Source organism: Nothobranchius furzeri, chromosome 12 (assembly GCF_043380555.1).
Source record: "Nothobranchius furzeri strain GRZ-AD chromosome 12, NfurGRZ-RIMD1, whole genome shotgun sequence".
Lineage (NCBI taxonomy): Eukaryota > Metazoa > Chordata > Actinopteri > Cyprinodontiformes > Nothobranchiidae > Nothobranchius > Nothobranchius furzeri.
Genome location: NC_091752.1, coordinates 26,388,648 through 26,413,231, shown reverse-complemented (window position 1 = coordinate 26,413,231; position 24,584 = coordinate 26,388,648). Strand labels below are relative to the sequence as shown.

At 42.4% G+C, this 24,584-nt stretch overlaps 1 protein-coding gene across 28 annotated transcripts in view; it reads left to right on the top strand.

Moving 5' to 3' along the window:
• camk2g2 (calcium/calmodulin-dependent protein kinase (CaM kinase) II gamma 2) overlaps window positions 1-24,584 on the top strand; it is a 95,052-nt gene that overhangs the window by 52,954 nt on the left and 17,514 nt on the right. For 16 of the 28 annotated variants that reach the window (XM_015944645.3, XM_015944641.3, XM_054750231.2 and 13 more), the window contains exons 4-13: window positions 1,034-1,088; window positions 2,203-2,268; window positions 6,300-6,372; window positions 9,203-9,305; window positions 9,677-9,760; window positions 10,054-10,148; window positions 17,165-17,287; window positions 17,871-17,954; window positions 18,202-18,244; window positions 18,788-18,847. In XM_015944645.3, coding sequence (XP_015800131.3) covers window positions 1,034-1,088; window positions 2,203-2,268; window positions 6,300-6,372; window positions 9,203-9,305; window positions 9,677-9,760; window positions 10,054-10,148; window positions 17,165-17,287; window positions 17,871-17,954; window positions 18,202-18,244; window positions 18,788-18,847 — 786 coding nt within the window. The remainder of the gene's footprint in view (window positions 1-1,033; window positions 1,089-2,202; window positions 2,269-6,299; window positions 6,373-9,202; window positions 9,306-9,676; window positions 9,761-10,053; window positions 10,149-17,164; window positions 17,288-17,870; window positions 17,955-18,201; window positions 18,245-18,787; window positions 18,848-24,584) is intronic. The other 12 variants (XM_015944649.3, XM_015944648.3, XM_054750234.2 and 9 more) reach the window with 1 other exon arrangement.

The window sequence follows — 24,584 nt, the reverse complement described above, 5'->3', positions numbered from 1 at the left end:
AATTTCAATACTTCTGATGTGGAGTGACTTTGTTCTTCATCCACAGACCTGCAGCTCGCTCTTGAGAAAACATCTGTCGATTTCTTGCCTGCTGTGTCCATCTTACATTTTTGTTGCTGTGAGCACAGCTGTGAACAATGGAGTGCAAATTGATTAAACCAGCTGAACTTGATGGCTGCTTTTGTACCAGTTTATCATTAGCCTGTGAATCTGACAACTGAGTAGGAGCAGATAGTGAGAGAAAAGAAGGTGCATTTAAAAAAGTCCATTCTGTTAGTCCAATGTGGATGTGAAAACTCTCAGCTTCCCTTTAAGGTGGAGCCACATCTTCTTTCATTTTGGTGCAGTTTAATAATAACTCTGCTGCAAATTAGCCCTTGAAGATTGTCAAATCAGTCAGTTACCTGCTGTGTTTCTCAGTGGGACATTTGCATAGAGCAGCTGGCTTTCAGCCAGGCAGGTGACATGAGTCCCACCTTCAACACTGTGTTTACATTGAGCACTTTGTGTCCCTGAATCTATAAAGCTTAATCTTTAATAGATTGCTTATTTCGATAAGAGTTTCTACTCGAAACCCAACTTGTCAGTCTTGTCAACTGCCTGAAGTGAGATTCAGGCAAAAAAAAAGGGCAGTGGTCCCCAGGAAAGGAAGGAAATGACAGCGTTTCTTTGAGGCATGACTGCCGTTTCCTGTCATGACTTGTCCAGTGTGAGCCACACTAAACATCAAAAGAATAAGCATGTTTTCGTTTCACTTTTTTTTATCCATTTTTATTGTTTTCTTCAACTCTTCACTCTGTTTCCCCCAGCAGCATCTTTTTCACTTATCTGAGTGTCTAGGTTGGAGATTCCTTGAACAAAGATATCATCAGGAATTTCAACACTTTAAACACTTTAGCAGATAGTAGTTCAAACGCTTGTGCTGCAACAGGTTTACAGAGACCCTAATAGTTCCAGGAGCTAATTCAAACGAAGAGTGTCATCTGAATCAAATGGCTGATTTTAAATTGAAGACTCTGTCTGTGTTTCTCAGTGCGACTGCACGACAGCATCGCAGAGGAAGGCTTCCATTACCTCGTCTTTGACCTGTGAGAGAATTACATTCACACACACACACACACACACACACACACACACACACACACACACACACACACACACACACACACACACACACACACACACACACACACACACACACACACAATCTACTTCAGCCTTGTTTAAAAATAACAGCACAAAGATGTTTAATGGAGATATCGATGTGAACGCAGTTAAAAGACAAGTACTCAGTGAAAGAAACACTTCCTTCTATCAAACAATGAAATGTTTCAGTCTGAAATTTCACAGAACTGAAGCCTTTTAACTTCCATGTTTTGTAAGTGATCTAATACTTTATTATTATGCAAAAATATCTGTTACTTCCTGTAATCAGTGGCTGAGAATAGTTAATATAAAAACTCCATTAAAGCTCAATAAAATTGCAACAAATTGAGACATTTTAATCCGTGTTTTCTTTCATCTGCTTAGATTTTATTTGTCATAAAGTCTTTATAGTTGATGGATTTAAGCACGTTCAACTTTAATACATTTCTCCAGTTGTCATTAAAGCAAATCTGTAAAACGAGCTAGCTTTTAAACACGAACACATTCACACACTGGTGGGGATGAGCTACAATGTAGCCACAGTTGCCCTGGGTTCGCACTGACAGAGGCGAGGCTGCCGAGCACTGGCGGCACCAGTCCCTCCGGCCACCACCAGCAGGCAACGTGGGCTAAGTGTCTTGCCCAAGGACACAACAACAGCGGCAGACTGAGCGGAGATCGAACCTGCAACCTTCCGATTACGGGGCAAGCACTTAATTTGAAGGACCAAGCCGTGTTATTGGCTGACGTTTAATGCGAGAAAACGACTTTATTATTATTTTTCATGTTTTGTTGAATCTCCACAATATATTTATAGCTACACTAAGTTAGAACATTGTTAAGAGGCATGACAGTTATTTACTTAAATGTCTTGTTGTGCAGATTTGCCTCAAGTTGAAAAAGATGTACAAATCAGTGCCACAAACATGAATAAGCAGCACATGCTGTCACAGATTAGCTGTTGGTATTTAGATATTTAGCTGTGTTGCATGTTGTTTTTCAGTCTAAAACTTCAACTTTTGATCAAATAAACGTTTTCTGCTTGTGTTTGTGCAGTGTCACAGGAGGAGAGCTGTTTGAGGATATTGTTGCTAGAGAATACTACAGCGAGGCAGATGCCAGGTAACTTCCTACACTAGTACTGGTCATAATACACAAAAGCTGCTGTTAGCCTTTAAATATATGACGAATCTGCTGTTTTATCTTTCAAGAGTAAAACCTAACAGTGTGAATGTTGTGTTTTTAGGTATTTACAGTGGGGCAAAAAAGTATTTAGTCAGCCACCGATTGTGCAAGTTCTCCCACTTAAAATGATGACAGAGGTCAGTAATTTTCATCATAGGTACACTTCAACTGTGAGAGACAGAGTGTGAAAAAAAAATCCATGAATTCACATGGCAGGATTTTTAAAGAATTTATTTGTAAATCAGGGTGGAAAATAAGTATTTGGTCAATAACAAAAATTCAACTCAGTACTTTGTAACATAACCTTTGTTGGCAATAACAGAGGTCAAACGATTACTATAGGTCTTTACCAGGTTTGCACACACAGTAGCTGGTATTTTGGCCCATTCCTCCATGCAGATCTTCTCGAGAGCAGTGATGTTTTGGGGCTGTCGCCGAGCAACACGGACTTTCAACTCCCTCCACAGATTTTCTATGGGGTTGAGGTTTGGAGACTGGCTAGGCCACTCCAGGACTTTCAAATGCTTCTTACGGAGCCACTCCTTTGTTGCCCGGGCGGTGTGTTTGGGATCATTGTCGTGTTGGAAGACCCAGCCACGTTTCATCTTCAAAGCTCTCACTGATGGAAGGAGGTTTTGGCTCAGAATCTCACGATACATGGCCCCATTCATTCTTTCCTTAACACGGATCAGTCGTCTGTCCCCTTAGCAGAAAAACAGCCCCAAAGCATGATGTTCCCACCCCCATGCTTCACAGTAGGTATGGTGTTCTTGGGATGCAACTCAGTATTATTCTTCCTCCAAACACGACAAGTTGAGTTTATACCAAAAAGTTCTACTTTGGTTTCATCTGACCACATGACATTCTCCCAATCCTCTGCTGTATCATCCATGTGCTCTCTGGCAAACTTCAGACGGGCCTGGACATGCACTGGCTTCAGCAGCGGAACATGTCTGGCACTGCAGGATTTGATTCCCTGCCGTTGTAGTGTGTTACTGATGGTGACCTTTGTTACTGTGGTCCCAGCTCTCTGCAGGTCATTCACCAGGTCCCCCCGTGTGGTTCTGGGATTCTTGCTCACCGTTCTCATGATCATTTTGACCCCACGGGATGAGATTTTGCGTGGAGCCCCAGATCGAGGGAGATTATCAGTGGTCTTGTATGTCTTCCATTTTCTGATAATTGCTCCCACAGTTGATTTTTTACACCAAGCTGCTTGGCTATTGTCGATTCACTCTTCCCAGTCTGGTGCAGGTCTACAATTCTTTTCCTGGTGTCCTTCAAAAGCTCTTTGGTCTTGGCCATAGTGGAGTTTGGAATCTGACTGTTTGAGGCTGTGGACAGGTGTCTTTTATACAGATAATGAGTTCAAACAGGTGCCATTAATACAGGTAACGAGTGGAGGACAGAAAAGCTTCTTAAAGAAGACGTTACAGGTCTGTGAGAGCCAGAGATTTTCCTTGTTTGAAGTGACCAAATACTTATTTTCCACCCTGATTTACAAATAAATTCTTTAAAAATACTGCCATGTGAATTCATGGATTTCTTTTCACATTCTGTCTCTCACAGTTGAAGTGTACCTATGATGTAAATTACTGGCCTCTGCCATCATGTTAAGTGGGAGAACTTGCACAATCGGTGGCTGACTAAATACTTTTTTGCCCCACTGTAGTTCATAATTTTAGCCGTTTTTGGTGGCAGCTGTTTCCTAGGCTCAAGCCGTCGAAGCAGAAACGTTCTGAAAGCACACGTCCAGTCGTTTTGAATCTATGTTAATCTACTTTGCGCTTATGTAGCAGAAACGGCGCTTGGGTTTTTTGGCTGTGCCGGTATTTGCTTTATTTCCAACCAAGTGGCTCAGGCTTTTTAAATTTAATTTCATGAATAAATGATAACAAAGCTGTTCCTGTGTTGAAACCTTATTTTCGAGTTTATAGTCAGACGTCGCTGTTAGTTTTTGCTCTGCAGAACACAGCCTGCCTGATTAAACAGGTCGCAGCAGTTTCTAGCTGAATATTACAGTGTGGGGCTAGAAAAACTGTGTGGATCACAAGAGTAAAGTTTATAAAACCTACCCTAAAACAGCTAAACTTCATCTGAAGTAGTCTGCCTTGTGGATGTTGAAAGTAGTGAAGCACTGTTAAAGAGAGAGAGGAGGAAGATCAGGTTGAACATGAGTTCATTTTTACCCTAATTTGGACACAACGCCACAGCTGTTTTTGTTCTGCTGCTGACCCTGTCTTCAACTATGCTGTTGTCTACTTTAATTTATTATAAAAGGAATAGTTTCAACTATGCTGTTGTCTACTTTAATTTATTATAAAAGGAATAGTTGCACCTTTAGCTGAACTCCAGACCTGAAACAACACAGACACATTTTTCTACCCAGATTGTGTCTTCCAGTTCAGAAGATTTGATACGTTTGCTTAATAGAATGATTTTAGACTCGATCATTAAAGGTGCAAGAAGTAAGAATGGCACCCTGGCCAAATGTGGGTACTGCCATTCATGCATCAAAACAAACAAGTCTGCTCTGAGCAATGGTTGCCAGTTATGGGTCAGCGCCAGAAGACTCTAGATGACAAGTGAAGACGAGTCATACCCAGTAAGTTGATAAGTAAATAAAAAAATTTCACCATAATATCAAGTTGTTGGTAACTGAAAAGTAGCTTGAAATATTTAAAACTCCGACATTTTTTTTTCTAATTCACTGTTAGCATTGTTTGTTCAGCGTTAGCCTCTAGCCTTCTTTATCAGATATTAAAGTAAAACAAACATGATTTTGCTTCTGGGTTGCACCTTTTACTGGCTTCCACAACACTGCTGCTTTTTGCCCACTGGTGTTGAAGTACAAATGCCGACACAGACTTGGCAACCCTGCAGGCTCACATATGATTGGTTCTGGAGGCAGAACAGATTGTAAACAAAGATGGCGTAAATGTTTGTCCTCCTTAAAAGGAGAAAAACTGACAACCAGCTCAGCTGCCTGAGAAGGAAATCAGTGTAACCTTTTTATTATTTCACATTATTCTCACTTGTAGCACCTTTCAGCAACAAATCTGGTCACATGCTATTAGAGGTCGTTCGATATTCGTTTTAACATAGCTGATATATAGAAGTCATGGTCAGCCGATGGCCGATACGTGCAGCCGATGTTTTGGGGCCAATTATCATGGCTGATAAAAATCATGGCCTCTAATTTTATTTGTGGAATATTGTTTTAAATCATTGTTTTGGTTGAGATGTACAAGAAACAGCCAAACTTCAGCGTCTTTACATCTAAAGTCACACCTCATGCTACGGCTCTCATTTGCTGACACCACTTTGGTTGGAGTCATGCTTTTAAACATTTAACAACAGCCTAATAAACATCCTCCACCCGGGTTTGGACTCCCAACAGCTCGCACTCAACAATTTCTTCCTGCACCTCCATTAGAGTTCACATTTCTCCACGAGAGCACTATCTGCTCAATGTGGTTTACATCACTTGACTCATCCCAGGCTATTACGTTGGAAGCCAAAGTGGCCAAAGTATCAAAACAGTTTATGTTTCTTCAGACTTTAATTTGAAAATTGTTTCAGGCAAAGGAGATGAGCTTAAGATCTTCTGATCTTAGACACCTGGTTTTGACCTGATCTTTTGGTTCTTTTACATGTTTTTCACTAGAATTAAGACTGTTAGTGATTATATTGTAGCAAAGCTTTAAAATCTGCATCGTGCAAAGTGTGGGAAAGTAAACGTCTTGTGATCAAGTTTATGCCTCTCTCTTTTTCCCTTTTCTATTTCACTTTTCATGCCACATATATGCAGAAAAACGAACACATTTTATTGTATAAAAACCCCACGCAAGGATTGAGATCTTAGGCTTGCTTTATTTATTTATTTTGTTATTTTTGGGAAGAATCAAGTCTGCATCCCATCTCGCTGCTGTGGTTTGACAGAAGTGTCTGTTGTCTGTCTCTTGCAGCCACTGCATCAGTCAGATCCTGGAGAGCATCAGTCACATCCATCAGCATGATATCGTCCACCGAGACCTCAAGGTGAGCTCCCTTACGCCGGTGAGGAACTTGCACTGAAGCTGACCTGCCGGTGCCTGATTCCGGAGAAAATGCACAACAGGTCTTAGATTGCAGTTTGCAGACGTCACGCCGTGACGTCTGGAACAACTTACGGGATAAGCGTCATCACTCTCGTCAGTGGCTTTATTCCCCTTCTCTCATTTCTTTATTCCTGTTTCATCTCCACATCTACAATCACTCTTGGTTTGTATTTTTTTCATCTGTTCCCCCTCTTTCCTCTCATCCTTTTCTTCTGTCCCCCACCTCCCTCCTCCCTCCTCTTTGCACTGCTGAGGAGTGACGAAAGCAGACCAGCTGCTATTAATAGCACGTCGGTGGGTGAGATGACAGCCAGTGACGATTTACCTCACAGAAAGCTTTGTACCCCCCAACAGCATCTCTGCATCTGTGCTTCTTTTACTTGGATCTTAATGTGGCAGAAAAAAAAATGAGCTTTATGTTGTTTGCACTGGAGCATGTAAACTTTTTAAACTTGACCCTCAAATTAAAGTTCTGCACCTGTGAAACCGTACAATATACTTTTTTTGGTCAAATAATTATAAATCTGCACCACCAGGAGTCACAGAGCAGCAGTGCTCGTATTATGGTGTCATATTAAAGTTGTGCTCAATAAGAAACATTTAGCATGTTTTTTGGTGTGGAATTTTTAATAAATGTTATAATAAACTATTTACAACTGCAGTTTTATACATCAACCTCCAGTTTCACACATCTTCTAACAAAGGCCCGTCCTAGAGAATAACACACAATAATACACTAATAACTGGATGCACATATGAGCAACTCACTAGTTACGTTTCCTAGACGCTCTGGTTTAAGAGTCATACAAATAAAAACAAATCCATAAAACATACAAGGAGATCAGGTTAGTCTTGTGCATTTCCAAGAACTTTCCAGAGGAAAAATGTGCCATGGGCAGTTTCCAGAATAAACCTATGAAACGTCTAATTATGCAAAGTAAGAGCGCCGTGGAGAAATGCAACCTCACAAACACACCTCTCTTTCTCCCCCCATGTTGGGAAGTCCACATGCTTTGGGGAGGAAAACAAGAATCATTGAAGAGGAGTTGAACACTGGTGGCTGGTGGCAGCAGGCAAGGTTGCCATGGTAACAGAAGGGTGAGGTCACCCGGCTGCTGCAGCACCAGCGTAGGGGCTCATTATGCCCCCTCCCATCTATCCATCTCAGTCTATCTGCTGCTTTCACCACATCTCTGTGCCCTCCCATCCCTGTTTACTTTCTGCGTGGATGGCTACTCGGGTTCAATCCTAAAACGAAACATTTGTTTGGAACTTCTGGTGTTGGGGTCATCGTCCGTGTGAGCCGCTGATGCAGCACCTGCTGTTTGTTTTCTGGATCCCATCAGAGACTCCTGCTTTTGCACCTGGCACTTTCGTTTGCAGATATAAACAAGCTTGAGTGTTGCTGGTGTTTCTAAAGCAAATCAGCTCCAGGTGGAGGTCATGTGACCAAAGGGGAAGGCAAAAGGCATCTTTAGCTCTGTTTCCAGGGTTAGAACTCTAAAGCTGGAGTTATAGGAAGGTTCAGACTTATTTTCAGGTTCTTTTGGTTCTCGAATGACTGACGAAATTACATAAAACAATCCCTAAAATGCACAAAAGCATAGTTGCATAGCTAGTGCCATAATAGAGTAGCAACTGGTGTGGCTATTTTATATAGATATTGTATTCCAGTCACATCTGCCACTTCAAACCCCCTCTAGAGCTGCCGATGGCACGAAGCTGAAAGAAATGTCATATTTGTGCATCGCTGACCTCCTTTGACGGACTGTGTCCTGCAGCAAACATGTCTGTGGAACATGCAAATATGACAGATTTAATCAAATTAATTTCCAGTAAGTTGATGTTATTCTTTACAAGACTTATGGGAATCTCCTTCACAAAAAGGCCTGATTTACAGCAGCGTCAGTAGTGAAATGGGACCGGTAAGTGCCACGCCGTGGCATTTTCACAGGGCGAGCAGAGATACCGATAGTGTTGATTGTCATTATTTAATCTACAAATTAATCTAGAATTTGATCATTTTGACAGGTATAGAGGTTTTTTTTAGCAGCACCGTGGAGGTAATCTACGGCTTTGGGTCAGATATCAGGAAGCTGTGGAGCTTTATGGCTTTATAGGACTGAGTTTATGAAGCATATTGCTGAATAATGTGTAAAGAGGAGCATATTTGACTTATGTATCAATGTGTAATTTTGAAAGTTCATATTAGGGAAACTGAAGAATCTTTCAAAAACTGAACTTGAACAAAATAGAATTCTGATTAACTTCATAAAGTCTGTCCCCTCGTGTCCTTTAGAAATGAGGAGGAGTCTTTGCTTTTTGCTGTTCTGATTAATAGAACATGATCAAAATGTCATTAAATGCTTCGACACCAGACGGAAGGTTTCTTCCTCTGAGGGAAATCTTTGACTCATCCTCACCACGCCGTGTTAATGCAGTAGACGTCATCTTGCTCCTACAGCTCATTCAGTCATGCAGACTGATGGGACATTTCCGGAAGGAGGCGTTGTTCTTATCGCTGATGATTGAATGTGTGGTTTCATTACTGCACATGATTATGCTGGTTTCTGTGTTCTGTTCATTTCACATGAAACTAATTTGCAGGCATTTTATGTAATAGTGAATAAAATTTTGTAATTTTCATCTCTGGTATTTTACTGAAGAAAAAAAAAGAAAAAAAAAAGAAAACCAACCCCATGATAAGTAATGAGAGCAGAATGAGTGACGGCGGTTCATCCTCACAAGCTCTCTGCCCCTGTGTGTTGCAGCCAGAGAACCTTCTCCTCGCCAGTAAGATGAAGGGAGCAGCTGTGAAGCTTGCAGACTTCGGTCTAGCCATCGAGGTGCAGGGGGACCAACAGGCCTGGTTTGGTATAAAATAACTATTTAAAGCTTAATCTCTGCACTTCCTGCACAATATTTATGCACTGCAGCAAAATATGCTCCAGTAGGGAACCTGTGTTGCTGCATGGGAAAATAAATCTGTAAGCAGCTGCAATTTGTTGAAGAAATATTAATAAATCAGACCTTTAAATTTATGAGAGTGCACTAAATAATCCACATCTACCAGGGCTAAGAAAATAACTGTATTCTGTATTTATTTGAGGAAACACTCAAAAAAACAACCTGAAGAGAGACAAATAGTTACGTCTGATTATTTAAAGATTAGGTTCTGCTGCTATATTAGCTACTTAACTTGGCTGATTTGGGAGTTCCTCATGGGTGTGTTCATGTTGTGACAGGTTTTGCTGGAACTCCAGGATATTTGTCTCCAGAGGTTTTGAGAAAGGACCCGTACGGCAAGCCGGTGGACATTTGGGCATGCGGTCAGTAAAAGTGTGCAGACACGAACCTCGTTCTTTTTCTTCCATGGGGTCACCATGAGAGTTGTGTAGAAATTTAATGCAAAAAGAGTAAATGATGAGAAAGAAGTTCTGTGTGTTTTTGTGTATTTATTCCTATAAAATGTTTTTATTCGAGCCTCTAAAACCAAATGTGGGTGTAGGGTTTACTTTTAATCAGCAGTCAGAAATGATGTGTTTTTTATACTAGGAAATGTTTGCAGTTACCTGCTTTTCCTACACTTGTTCACTGTGCTAAATCTGTGTGTGTTTCTCAGGTGTGATCCTGTACATCTTGCTGGTGGGCTACCCTCCCTTCTGGGATGAGGACCAACACAAACTCTACCAGCAGATTAAGGCTGGCGCTTACGATGTAAGTCATTATTTCTCCTGGTTTTTCTCTGTTTTTTCACGCTGCATCTGCTCCGCTTTTGCCGTCAGCCTAAAACCCATTGATTCAACATGACAGCGAGTGTCCTCGTAGATTTATTTGGAAACACCGAAGGACAGACTGAGGACAAAAACACACCACCACTGTTAATTTTCGATTGGCCTCAACCAGGATTTAAACCTTTGACGGTCTCCAGCATCTTGTCAACGAGGTGGTTCTGTTCCATTCATTCCGTCTCACCAGGAACATTTTGTCTGCGAGATTGGATTTATATTACTTAATGTTGTGCTGTATAATTACAACCCTAAAAATCCTACAATGTCCTCTAAAATGTTCCTTTTTCCTTATCTTTAAACCTCTTTATTGTAAAACCAGTGTGTTTTGGACTCTTCCTCACCAGCTGGTGAAGGGATGCTGTACACGGCACCATCAGAAGGTTACAAAGGTTGCTTTAGCTTGAAAGTTATTGAAAATCTTTACTTCTTGCTCTTCGTAAACATCCATTTACTCAAATAAAAGGCCAAAATTCATATTTATAGCAATACTTAGTGAAGAACAGCTTCGGATACCTGCTAGAAGCCCGCACGATTGCAGTCAGAATCCAGAGAATAGACACCTCCCATTATACTAACAAGAACAGGACAAATTCCTGCGATTGACAGTGATTGATTCTAAATCAGTTTTTATGCTGCTTTAAGTTCATCGTGACAGGAGTAGAAACGTTTGCGTTGAACTTTGTGGTTTGATACGGTCAAGTTTATTTTTAACTACTACAATCTATGTACTATTGCATCTAGGTGTGTGTGTGTGTGTGTGGGGGGGGGGTTGCTGGGTGGGATGGGAATTAGGGTGAAGTGGGGACATTTTAATCTGTAAGGCTCTGAGCTGCATCAACTGTATGAAAAGTGCCTTATAAATAAAGTTTGATTTGATCTAGATGTAAAATGGTTTAAAAACAAGTGTTTCATAGAAAAAAATGAATCTATAATGTAAGAATGGTCTGTAAAGGGGCCATTTTCTTAATACAATATTGTAATTGAATATATTGCAACTATCAAGTATAAGATGTTTTCATTTTTTTAATTTGTGCTTTCTAGAGGCTTAGCACCCCCCAGGGCACTTTACAACACAACAGTTATTCACCCATTCACTCGCTGGCGGCGATGAGATACTTTTCAGTGGTGTTTTTTTATTTCAATTCAATTAAAGTTTATTTATATAAATACTAGGGCTGTCAGTCGATTAAAAGAATTGACTAATTAATCGTACAATTTTCTGTAATTAATTATGATTAATTGCAATTTATCTGATCATTAGCCTGGCTGCTCTTACACTTTTTCCAACTTTATATTTCTCAATGAAAAAAATAAGTTGTCACACACTCCATGGAAACTTTCAGAGAATCCAAAAATAGTGGCTTTTGAATGGTTTTGTTACTTTTTGCAAGTTTAGAAAAGAAGCAGATGAGACAGCATGTCTGATCATTTAGTTTTTCATCTGATGATCTTAGAACATGTCAGTAATGTCTGAGGCTTTTTTTCACAAACACTGTATAACTGATACTCGTGGACAGGGTTTGGATTACACAGAGGCTTCTGGGGAGCCCAGTTATGGGGGGGTGGGGGTGTTCTGTTTAGCCTTGGCCCCCAAAATGCCTTGAAACGGCCCTGGGTGTGTGACAGAGTTTTGAAGGTGATCTGAATTGTATCAAATGTATAAATATTGCATGTGTATAAGTTATTGCGTTATACTGGTTAAAAACGCGTAGTGGAGATAAATCTACCTGCATTTTACTTTTCAACACTTTGTTTTGTTTTCTTGTTTTTATTTAACTGTTTTCCTGTCCTGTCTGTCTCTCATCTTCCTGCATCTCCTCTAAACTCTCCAGAAAATCTGCTGCCTGGAATATTACTTTTTCACCTCTCTGCCCTTCTCACTCCATATGTGCCCACCCGCTCGTTGAGGTCGGCTGACCTATTGCTGCTGCACACGCCGCGGATGAGGCTCAAATCGCGGGGTGAACGAGCATTTGTCCATGCTGCCCCAAAGCTATGGAACTCATTGCCCATTGGAGTTCGGCAGGCTCCATCTCTGGCGGTTTTTAAATCTCGTTTAAAGACCCACTTTTACACTTTGGCTTTTAGACAGTGACTCGTTTTAGTGTTTTATTGTGTCATTGTTTTAATGTGTTCTTATTATTCATGTTTTCTCTGCTTTTAATTGAGATTTTATCCTTAGTTTTAGCTCCTTGTAATGGGTGTGTTTTGTTTTAGCCTGTGCAGCACTTTGGGCAGCTCCCATGCTGCATTTTAAATGTGCTATATAAATAAACTATATAAATAAACTATCAGTTACTTTTGATCAAATCAAAGGGATCTCCTGACCGCAAAGCGGAGAGCGCGTTTCGATGCTGCGTCAGTGAGGTGAAATCACCGCAGCACAGGTGATGAGCTCCGCAGTAGCAGAGTGCTTCAGCACAAATAAGACAAAAAGTAGAGAACATGTACGGACATGAACGATCGTGGGTTAATTATAGTTTTTTGATTGCGCCACTTTGAAAATGGACCATGCGCTGGACGCAGCAGCCTGGAGCGCACCAATGATGTGACCTGAGAGTGAGAATAATCTCTCACAAGGCACTGTGGTTGCAGGGGTTGACAGGTACTTGCATGCAACAGGTGACAGTCTGGAATGTGCTTCTTCTCTCTTCAACCACCACTGTGGACAGTGTTCAATATCCATTTTGGGCTCTGCTTTGTACCGATCTAGACAGCGCTCCATGGACAGCATTGTCCATGCTAGCAAGCTTTTCCTCTCCTCTTTTTCTGCTGCTGCTGTTGCTTCTAATCATTTCCAGCAGGTCAGACATCATCAGCGCAATGCTGCCCCCTCCTTCAGAGCCTCTCACGAGTTAGAGGTGTCGGATTACGTAAAATTTTAAAAACTGCATTAATTACTTTAATTTTTAAAAATGTGTTGCCCCCTTTGAACAAACTGCCAGACGACACTTTCTTCTTCGTACTTTTTCAACTTTTATTAACAGAAAAATGCCCCTAGTTCAGAACTCAAGCATCCATTTTTTTTCTTCAAAAGGCCTTGTCCAACCTTTCTTCTTCTCCTTTTAAAGGACTAGTACAACACTTTCTTTTCTTCTTCTTCTTCTTCTTCTTCTTCTTCTTCTTCTTCTCTTAAAGGACTAGTACAACATTTTATTTTCTGTTTAACACCAGTAAGCATTATGGATAACATTTTAACTGGTAACATCCATCGACATATATACTGGACAATTCATTTCCATAGGCTCCAATAACACGTTTTTGAGGCTAAATGGGAGGTGCCCACCACCGCCATTTTGATCGTGTCACAGGTTCCATCAAGCCCAGACAATTCCACAAAAGGGAAGAGAGGTGGAGTTTAGGGTGGGGCTGTAAGGCTGGGATCAACTGACGACACCCGGTCGAACTAGCTACAAGCTAACCTGAAGCTAACGCGGAGGTGGGGGCTAAGCTAACAGAGGTAGCAACCTAGCTACAACTGGAGTTAACTGTGCACAACACCAGAGCTTCTGAGTCAGAGATACGCCGGGCTGACCACTGGGTTAAACCGAGTGTAACACAGAGGTCTCCGAGAGCTCCACAAGCCGGCAGCCGCACAGCAGTTAAGCGCCGCTGCGATCTGAGATGCGCAGAGCTGCCGCTGGGGAGAACCGGGTGGAAAGGTTTCCATTCCAGAGCTTCACAAGCCGGCAGCCCGCACAGCACACAGAAGCCGCAATCAGACAGAGATACGCCGAGCTGCAGGGAGGGGAGAACAGGTGGAAAACATCTGTTTCCATCCACAAAAATTAAACAATAATGAACAAGAGTCTGCTTCTAGACCTGCAGAAAGAGAAGAGCAGAAAAAAATGGGACACACAACAATACATCAGGAGCAAGCTATCACTGCGTCAACCTGATGATGAAATATAAAATAAAGATTGTTTAACTGAACAATCACACGATAATAAATCATTGTGCATGTAGTGGCAACGACAGCCTTAAGACATGTGTTGAACGTGCCCAAGCCCATACTTTTGAGAGCACCATGTGAGCACCTGTGTGTATACACACGCTTGTTTATGTAAGGTTTCTTTATAGGAGCATCCAATAGAGAGTGTGAGGGGCCACAGATCTGCCCCCAAAGATGTGTAGGAGACAGGGGGAGCTCCAAGTCCCAGAGATCCAGGCGCTGCCCCAGAACACAGGAACCCCAAGGAGACTGCAACCAGAAAGGCCCCCGCCCCCCTCGAGAGGCACAGAGGATCGCCCCGGGGGGCCACAACCAGCAGCCGGCAGAGTCCCGGGAGATATCAGCGGCAAGCCCACAGGCCCGCCCGCAGCATCCCACCCCCTAGCCGGCCGAGCCCGGGACCCAGCGACCCGGGACCCAGGGGCGACCACCCCCGCCGGGGACCCAGCAGAGCCCAGGGACCCAGACCCCACCAGGCAGCCACCTGGATTGATCAGGCAGACACCAAAAATCTTAAACCCCCTGACCCGGGAGCCACAAACACTCAGGCAGACCAAGGCACCACACTCCACACCAGGTGTGGCAGGGGGAGGGGGGACGAAGATCTATATCATCAAAAGAAGTCCCAGGAGAGGGGAGGAGTCAAAGGCCCCACCTGACATATACAGTCATACACAAACACAGTCACACACTCCCTCCCTCATGCTCACACATACACATACAACCAAAGACTTACAAAAATGCATGCCGGACACCCACTCATGCTCCCCATACACACCCTATTCACTCTGGTCCCGGTACTGCTGAACATTGGGTACAACCATCACCGGTTACCAGAGTTTGACCCTTTCTGCTGGGGTGCTGATGAGCGGGCACCCCCGCCCAACGCCGAGCACAGCAACCCACCACCCCAGACCCCAACCAGATGGCCAGATCTCCCTCCTAGCCTCCAGCCCCAGGAAGCCAAGCAACAACAGAGGTGTGCTAAGACCCCAAAGTCCCCTTCAGACAGGCCATGAAAAACGGAAATGTTCCGGACTCTGTCCGTAAGACCTTTCTGTCTGAATACAAACATCCGGATAACGTGTTCCGGAATTTATCCGGACGAAGCCCCTAGTAACAGGTCCGGACTTGTTACGGACAGGGTGGCTGCTTCAGACTAGTGAGGTAAAGTTCCGGACAAGAGGGAGGGGGAGGAGGAGGGGACCGGGGGACGCTGTGCGCACCTAGATAGCTCGCTGCTGTAGCATGCGGCGAACCACGGCAGCTCGCCTCCTACGGTACTGCCTAGACGCGCAACAGAGCGCTTCACACCGCTTCAGTGATTCCTTTAACCATTGAGCTTCATCATCCAGGTCTTCTATGCATCTTTGTGTGGGCAGAATTATGCTTAAGCGCCTCGTGATTTTTTATCTTGAGAGGCGCTATAGAAATGATATTTTCTTCTTCTTCTTCTTAACATGAGTCCGATTCTCTCTCCCCCCACCACCCCCCCGCCGCCGTCAGACATCTGGAACTTTTCCCTGCTGTGTGAACGCAGCCGAAAGGACAAGTTCCGGTACAAAAGTGGTGTGTCTGAAAACACAGTTCCGGTTAAAAACCGGATTGAATTGTCCGCAAATGTTCCAGAATGTCTGTCTGAAAAGGGCCCCAGGAAGCCTAGCAACAACAGAGGTGGCTAAGACCCCTAGTCTCCCTCCGCCTGCTCCATTATAGTGTTGTGTGTTGATGAGGTGTATTCCATGGCTGTGGTGAGCGGGCAGTGCGGGCATTGTCTGGCCTATGCCAGCGGATGCCACCGCACCACCCCACTTGCACCCACAGCCCTCGGTGTCCAAGTGCATTTTAAAATTGGAAGTGGGCACCGGCACTCGGGAGGAGGCTGAGAAATCCTCCTGCCAAGTGCTGTTGAATGTGCTCACTCCCAAGGCCCTAAGTGTGTGTTTGTGTGGAATGTCGTCGGTGGAAGTGTATGAGGTGCAAATAAAATTGGGGGGCAGGTTGCCACAGGAATGCGGAAATGGGGTCCATACCCACACTCCCTGACTTGTCCACCCCCCAAGGTCCTATGTGTATGTTTGTGTGATGATGTGAGGGAGCAGGAGGAGAGAAATATGCAGGCATGGGGAGGAATGGCTGGTTGGGCTTAGCCCTCCAGGGAGCCAGCTCCCCTACTGGCCCCAATAAACACCTCTGTTTTCAAACTGCCAACCAGGGCATGGAGACCCCAGCCCATCCTGCCAGGGCCCAAAGCAGCAGATTTACAGAGCCTCATGGACTCTGAGGGCACCAACCCAGCCCCACCCCAGCAGAATATCTATGCCCATCCTTGCATTTGCACAACTTCCAGAATATATAAGACATGGGACATCCAGGTAAGGTTGGGTCCTCCCCCTCCTGGACCTCCCCCTCACCTGTGATGGGACAGCAGAGGAGCCAAGGTCTACCCGAGGCCCCCGAACCCGGGCCAGGCACTGCTGCATGTTCCTGCTTTCTTCCCAGCAGCATACATGTTGGTATTTTTAACATGGGAGTCGATGAAGATTTGCTCGCTTCTGACACCAGCCCCCAGCGGATGAGGGTGGAACTGCAATTTTTGGTACTTCCGGGTTGGACTCAGTTTTTGAGCCGCATTGTGGGGGCTTGGTAACATCGTAGATTAACTAATATATATATATATCCTGAGACCTATATTGTTCAACCCTTAATGAAATAAACAGAATATATAGAACATAATAAACAGAATATATGGAACATATTCCAGTGTGCTACAAATGCATTAAACATTTCACATTAAATAACTAAATTAATGCGTTATTTTTCACAGTGCTAATAAATTCTCCAAATCACGACGAGTCGTCTCAAGGCACTTCACACAGTTAACACTCCAATCTTGTGTTGAAAGAAAAAACCAACATCTTTGATTTTTGAAGGACACATATTTCTGTGTGTAGATTAAATGGCTTTGATGACAAGTTTTGTTCTTTTAGTTTCCTTCTCCAGAGTGGGACACAGTGACCCCTGAGGCCAAGAATCTGATCAATCAAATGTTAACGATTAACCCCGCCAAACGAATCACCGCTGATCAAGCCCTGAAGCACCCCTGGGTCTGCGTAAGTCTCACCTGTCCTCTTTAGAAGAAATCCTCTCATTCTCATTTCTGTCAGTATTATTGATCAGTCCTACACTGATGCTGTGTTCAATCCCACGCATTTCTGATAAACAGTAGTTTTCTAATTCTTTTTGATCACATCACAAAATCTTTTAATTTATCTTAAATGAAAGCAGCCACATTTAGTCATTTTCAGGTAACAATGAAGTTTTTTAATCACTTTTTATTCAAATAAGACATAGATCAGCCCAGCTTATGTGCTTTTATTTAACTATTATAGTAAAATATTTGACTTTTCAAGCAAAGTTAAGATTTAATTATAAAAGTTTTTTGTTTTGATTCTAATCCTCAAGGTTACTGCCATGATGGCTACTTCTTCTTTTTTTTTTTTTTTATTAATTTTTTTGCTTGAGAAGAAGAAAACAACCAAAGCCGGCTAATAATTGAAAATAAGTAGCATAGCTGCTATTTTTCATTTTACATTCTAACCTGCTGGTTGGTTAAATTCCATTTTATAATCTCACCAGTTTGTTTCGTCTGCTTGAAAGAAATTTTATCTGTGACGTTTGTTTTTTTACACGCAGCAACGCTCCACTGTGGCCTCAGTGGTGCATCGTCAAGAGACCGTTGAATGTCTGCGCAAGTTCAACGCCAGGAGGAAACTGAAAGTGAGTGCAGCCACGACTCAAAAGGCTCCCATAGACCAGTGGTGGGGTCAGGGCCCCGCTGTGGGTCACAGCTACACAGCCAGTCTCCATATAAAATTACAAACAATAGCTGAAGTTACATTTTTTTAGCACAATTATCACAAAAACTCAGCTAACATGTCGTGACACTTGAAGCTGAAACATTTGCGAACGGCTGGCATAGATCAACAACCCATTCATGATGCTTTTTTTTTTATCACATCTTTAGGGAGCTATCCTCACTACGTTGCTGGTGACCAGGAACTTTTCAGGTGAGCTTTGCATCCTGGTTATACTTGCTAACTGGTTTATATCAGCATTGTTCTGCTACTCTTCCTCCATTCTTCAGTTTTCTCTCTTTAATGGAACGGTTTCCGCTTCACACGTTCAGCGTTAGGCTTGGATTTCATCATTGTAAGCAGTTTGATCGCTGAAAGCACTGAGGGCTTGTGAGTGAACATCCAATTTGTGGGCTGGATGATGGCCTAATGCTATTGGCTCTGTTTACGTGTCTGCATGTAAGTAAAGCGGCTCCAGTGGATTAATGTCGACCACTTTGTACAAGCCAAGACGGATGAAGACAACAGGCTGGCCACACCTCTGAATTCTTTTCCATAAACAAAACATTACGTGTTTAATGTAATTTGTAGTCTGGGCTCTTTAGTGCAGACATTTCCCATCATGCTTTACTTTGCCTGAATTAAAAAGGAGTTTGGTGTCGGAGTAAAGTAGTTTTTAGGGAAGCAACAGGCTTAAGCACGAGTTAAAGAAAAACTTGGCTACACGGCCAAACTGAATCCCTCTTTGTCCACTAGTGGGACGGCAGCACACCAGCCCTGCTGCTACCACCAGCACGGCCGCAATGGCTCAGGAAGGTACGTTTGCTGGGGGGGTGTTGGAGTCCAACACTTCCAATGCTGTACTCAGGTTGTTGGCATGTGGCCTGTGAAGCCTGAACCTACCTCCCTCCCCACCTACTGCTTGCTGCTGCTATCTGCACGCTGATGGACCACTTTTTAAAAAAATGAGCAACACACACACAAACACTTAAAAATGGAAACTACAGATGAAGCTCAGCTCTTGACCTTTCAGCGCTGCTGCACCTCTTGACGCTCTAATGAGTGCACCTCCTCTCCAGGTCTGGCTCTTTGATTTCCTGTGCAGTCATTTTTTTTTGACACCCAGCATGACCCTCTGACCTCCTTCACACTACCACAGCTGCCATTTATCAAAGCTGCTTTTACACATCTCTGACTTAACACAACCATTTCTGTCCCTTTTTTCCTCTGAAGTGAATTTAGACCCTTAATACCGAAAGTATGAGCAGCATTTGAGTGTTCATCTCCTTTGAGAAGTGATGCCCAGCCAATGCCTGCCTGCTCGCTGCAACCTTCCCTCTGCATGGCTCTGGCACTAACAGCCAGCCAAGCATGTCCATGAGAGTACAGTCTGATATCCTGCATGGGAGCCTGGATGCATTTTTTTCCTGTTTCTTCTCTCCTGCCTGCTTTTGTTGTTCTTGTGTGAGCAGACCAACTCGCAGCAATCCTAAAGATGTCTGTGTGATTCAAACTAAGGGCCTTAATGATGATCAGACTTTTAAAACTGGACAAAACACCTACTCTGATACTAAAAAAAAAATCATAAAAAAATCTTAAGTAATTCAAGTGAGGTTTACAGTTTTTGTCAAAGCCCTCACAAATAAATAAATCATTTTAAAAAGTGTAAAAAAAACTTTTCTTTATGTTTTCAGAACAATTTGATTTAAAAACCGAAGCTGTGTATAAGTAAAAAGGAAAGGGTTCAAATAAGCTTGGTAAAAACAATAAAATTCCTTGGGTAGTATTTAAACGTGGCATTTTCAAGATTAGTTCAGTGCTTGAACTTTGTATGATGTGCTTTAAAATGTGTAATAAAAAGTAGAGACTTGTTGAGAAACAGAAGCGTAACTGAGGTCAATTGTGACAAGAAATGTTGCATGACATTCTTGTTACAGCTGCGGTACCATCCACTGTAGTGAAATGTGACATAATTATTTACAATATTATTGCTCCAGTGTAGGATTACGTGTGTTAAAATTATGCCATTTATTTAGTATTAGCGTCACTGTTCAGAGATATCTTGCCTCATCCCGATGTGAGAGCAGCAGCTGAACCCAGTGACTCCACCAGCAACAAACATTGGTAGGGATCCAAAATCAGCTTTGGTGTAAAGTGAGCCGCTGTTCATTACATGTTATAAATCCAGCGGGGTGAATGTAGGCAAAGTTGGCAACTTGTTTAAATCAGTGAAAAGCTGCAGAGAGAACCTAAGCTGATGCATAGGTGCCGTACTTCCTCTGATAACTGAACTGGACTTGAACCACTTAAAGGGATGCTTACGATTGCAAAAAAAAAAAAATCTGTCTCTAAATTTCCCCTTGTTTAGTACTCGTGTTGCTTACTGATTACATGCATTTGCCACCCAATATGGTAGACCTACGTGATTAAGTGACATAGGTGCAAAGGATCAATAGCAAATCTACAGAACAAGCTAGGTTTTGAGAGCAAACACGCCACAGAACACTCACCCCTCTCCTCGGGTATCTTCCCCGAGAACCTGCTGGAACCTGAAATACAGTGAAAACAAGATAGTGCTAAACACCAGTTGCCGTTTTCATGGTCCAAACATCTTTTGTTGTTCGTGACTTTAAATGGTGTTTTTCTTTTAAGGACTCTGGTTGTTTGTCCTAAATTTGAAGCAGGGCTGTACGTTAACGCTTTTAGCTTATAGCACAAGTGCTGCAAAAGTTGTTGGTTTTATGACACAGAACAAAAACATGCCGCACCAGCATAAAAATTCAGTAAAACTTAACAATAAGGGTCCTTTTATTAATGTTAGTGCATTATTGGGCATTAATAAACAATTAAATGGGTATTATTAATAAGTACAACTGCCTAATATTAAAGTTAATATTAGGTAATGCATTACTAAGCAGATCTTTCCTTAACGCATTCAACTGCTCACTGTCATTGACGACTGAAGCCGTCAATTGCGTTTTTAACGGGGCGGGCGTGGGAACGAGCTCTCGCACCTTTTATCACTCCTCTACAGTTGATTTTCACCCATGAGTGTCGCACGTCACACGATCATGAAGCAGACGATCTACACCAGTATGCCTAAGGCAAGGCGCAAACCGAAAAACCTTTTGCAGCTCACACTTCGACAGCAGATTGTGAAAGAATGAAAACGGCTATAAACACGCTGATTCATCCTGATGCAAGAAGTTAGTCTACTCTTTCTTTTGGTAGTTCTGGTGTTTACGTGATCATCGAGCACAATATTCTGTGACTCTTCAACAAACAGTGAAAATGCTCAACAACGCAGGCAGTCAGGGTCTTTCTGTTCAGATAACGGCTGGCAGCTAATGAGTTTAGGGCACTTAATAATTAACAATATCGGGATTGTTAATATAGGCGTCCTTTGTTTGTTAATGCTTAATAATGCACTAAGTGCTGTTAATGAAGGGACCCTTTTTGTAAAGTGTTACCAAAAACTTTTACAATCTCTAAGAACCAAAAGTAGTTCTTATAAAACTTAAACACACTGACAAACACTAATAGTGCATAATGAAAACACAAGAACTATTTTCATACGTGCTTATTTGTCAGTGTAATTTCAAAAAGAACATTTTCATTCATTCAAATTAGTGTAAATTTGTTCATTACAGAGGTCCTTCCTCAACAGCATAGACATTGAAGTGTAGACACTGCACAACCGCTACTTCCTATGGCGGCCACTTTTATGAAGTCTTACTTTTTATGAAGTCTATGGTTAACATGATGTTTTTGCAAAGGTTTTAGCTGTGGAACGGAGAGAGAGCCATCCATAAATTCTCTTCCGCTTATCTGGAGTCAGGTCGCCAGGGCAGCGGCCTAAGCAGAGGCCCAGACTTCCCTCTCCCCAGCCACTTGGGCCACTCAAACAGGGGAATCCCAGGCCATTCCCTGGCCAGCTGAGGGACAAAGGTCCCTCCAGCATGTGCTGGATCTTCCTTTGGGTCTCTTCCCAGTTCTACATGTCCAGGAAACCTTACCAGGGAGGCATTCAGGAGGCATGCTAACTAAATGCCCCAGCCACCTCAACTGGCTCCTCTCGATGTGGAGGAACAGTAGATCTACTCGGGAGAGGGAGCTCAAAAAAACGTTCACACATCCCAGAATGAGCGTGCTCACTTTAACATTCATCAGGTACAATACGTGCAAGTTTAGTTCCCGTTAACAAAAAACTAATAATTTCACAAATGATCATTTAATTATCTCGCTCAGGCACAATGCTGCTGTGTTGTACTTATAATCTTTTCCCTTCTCAGATGTACCTTGGTTTGGTGCAGGTTGTGTTTTTGTTTCTTCTTCTTGGCATGGTTTGTTTTTCTGTTCTGTTAAAGGTTTGAAATACTGCTCCAATTTTCTCAATTCCGCCGAAGCACAAGCGTACACCGTATAAAAGCAAACGGGCGAGAACACGCAAGCATTGTGGAAATTGTAGTACAATATAACCGTAATTATGTTGACACGGTAAAACTATCACAACAGACTACAACCACTAGTTGGCATATTGGCGTGCCATGGCTTTGCCTGTTGCATCTTCCTTACACAACCAAACAAGTAGTTTACATTTGTTCAATGAAGTTCTGGGGAAAATGTAACTTGCACGAGTGCTACACCTGAAAATAGTTTACAGCACAGTTTTTTTCATTGCAGGTCTGACATATATGTTGCACTGTACAGCCCTGGGAAGTGGTATCAGCTGGCTATTTTTCCTTCTCTGATGTTGTTGAGCGGAGAACCTCTCACACCAGTGGTGTTCTGTTAAATTCATGAGTGCGTAATGAATGTAGGACCCAGATAAGTGCCGCGAGACCTACAACCAGATGTTACAATAGTTGCTTTCAGTCAGAAACATGTTATTGGTGAAGGTTTTTAGACAAATGCAAGAGTACCACTTTGTTTACCGTACTGACCCGAATATAGGACGACCCCGATTATAAGACGATCCCCCCCTTTCCAAGACCAAAAAGTTACTTTTTAAATAAACAATTTTTATAGAAAAATTGAGAACAAATACAGAGAAAAATATACAATTTTAATGTAAATCATCAAAACTTTAATGACATATGAAATCAAGTCATGTGAAGCTTTTATTCAGACATCCTCTTCCTCTCTGTACTTACTCACTCTCATTCTCAGATCGCTACACCTGCCGACTCCTCCCAGAACGTCATCCTCACTGCTATCCAATGTATGCAATGTTTGGTGCCTCTGCTGAATAGGAAGCCTAAGCCACGTTCGCATCACGGGTCCCCAGAAGAATGAAAAAATGAATGCAAGTCAACGGGGCTAAAAATGCAATTTTCTAATTCTGCTTGTTATGTGCCATGGATTTCACATATGATGCCCGTGAATTTTAAAGACACATTTTGATACCAAGAACGCGCTTATTTTCGAACAGGGTGAAACACTATTTTAGGTTTTGTCTGAAACTAAGTCCAGGACTACAAATGCGCTTCACGAAAGTGACGTAATCAAACCAGACACGGAGAAAACGGAGGGAAAAGGACTATAAGTTCAGCAAACTTCTCACAGAAGGAAAGAACCACCATAAATCTGGTCATTTGGTAAGTAGCAGCTGCGCTAGGGGAGAGGAAATTATGTGGTGATGTCACATATGCAACGTGCCGATTTCTAGTTTTTAGTCATGCTATTTACAAACATTTACAAGCTAATAAATCTCAAAGTACCTGACTGGTGTGGTCGAAACACCCATCATTACTTTTCATTTAAATGACAGTACAACATATGTGTGATCCAGGGCGTAAGGCAAAGCAGATTAGAAAATAGCGTTTTTAGCCCCGTTGACTTGCATTCATTTTTTCGTTCTTCCGGGGACCCATGATGCGGAAGTGACTTAGGCTCCCTATTGACCACCATCCTCTTAAAATTCACGTAACTCTGCCTTATAGCTTGTTAACTTGCCCCACTTTCGGTCCACTCTGCTCCAGACCTCTGTTCTCCATTTATTTTCTTCTGTTGAGAACATACAGCCTGGCGCCCTCTGCTGTTACGGGCGTGTAATGACCCCAGACAAATAGCACGTGTAAATGCTTAGACCCCGATTATAAGATGACCCCACATTTTACAGTTATTTTCAAAGAGAAAAAAAAGTCTAATATTTAGGTATTTATTTATTTGTTTGTTTTTTATCTTTACAATATATTTATAGCTATACAATGTTAGAACGTTGTTAAGAAGCATGAAAAAATGTTTAGAGCTCATTTGTTTTCCGTGCTAGCTTATTTTGCAGATTTGCTATTGCAGCTTCAATGTGATTTGAAATCTATAGTTTATTTGTAGTTTCATCTTACACAAAAGTGTTGCAAGTACCAGTTTAACTGAAAATTCCTAAATTTTCTTACTAATTTGTTTCTCCAATGTGACACCAGTGGCCCCAGCCCAGTGCGATCTCAGCTTAAACAGCTGGTTTGGGGGTTGAAATCAAACCACCGGTTTGTTTAAATCTCCGTAAACTTTTACAGTATGGTCTGTACACACTGTAATTTCTGATTTATTTCTC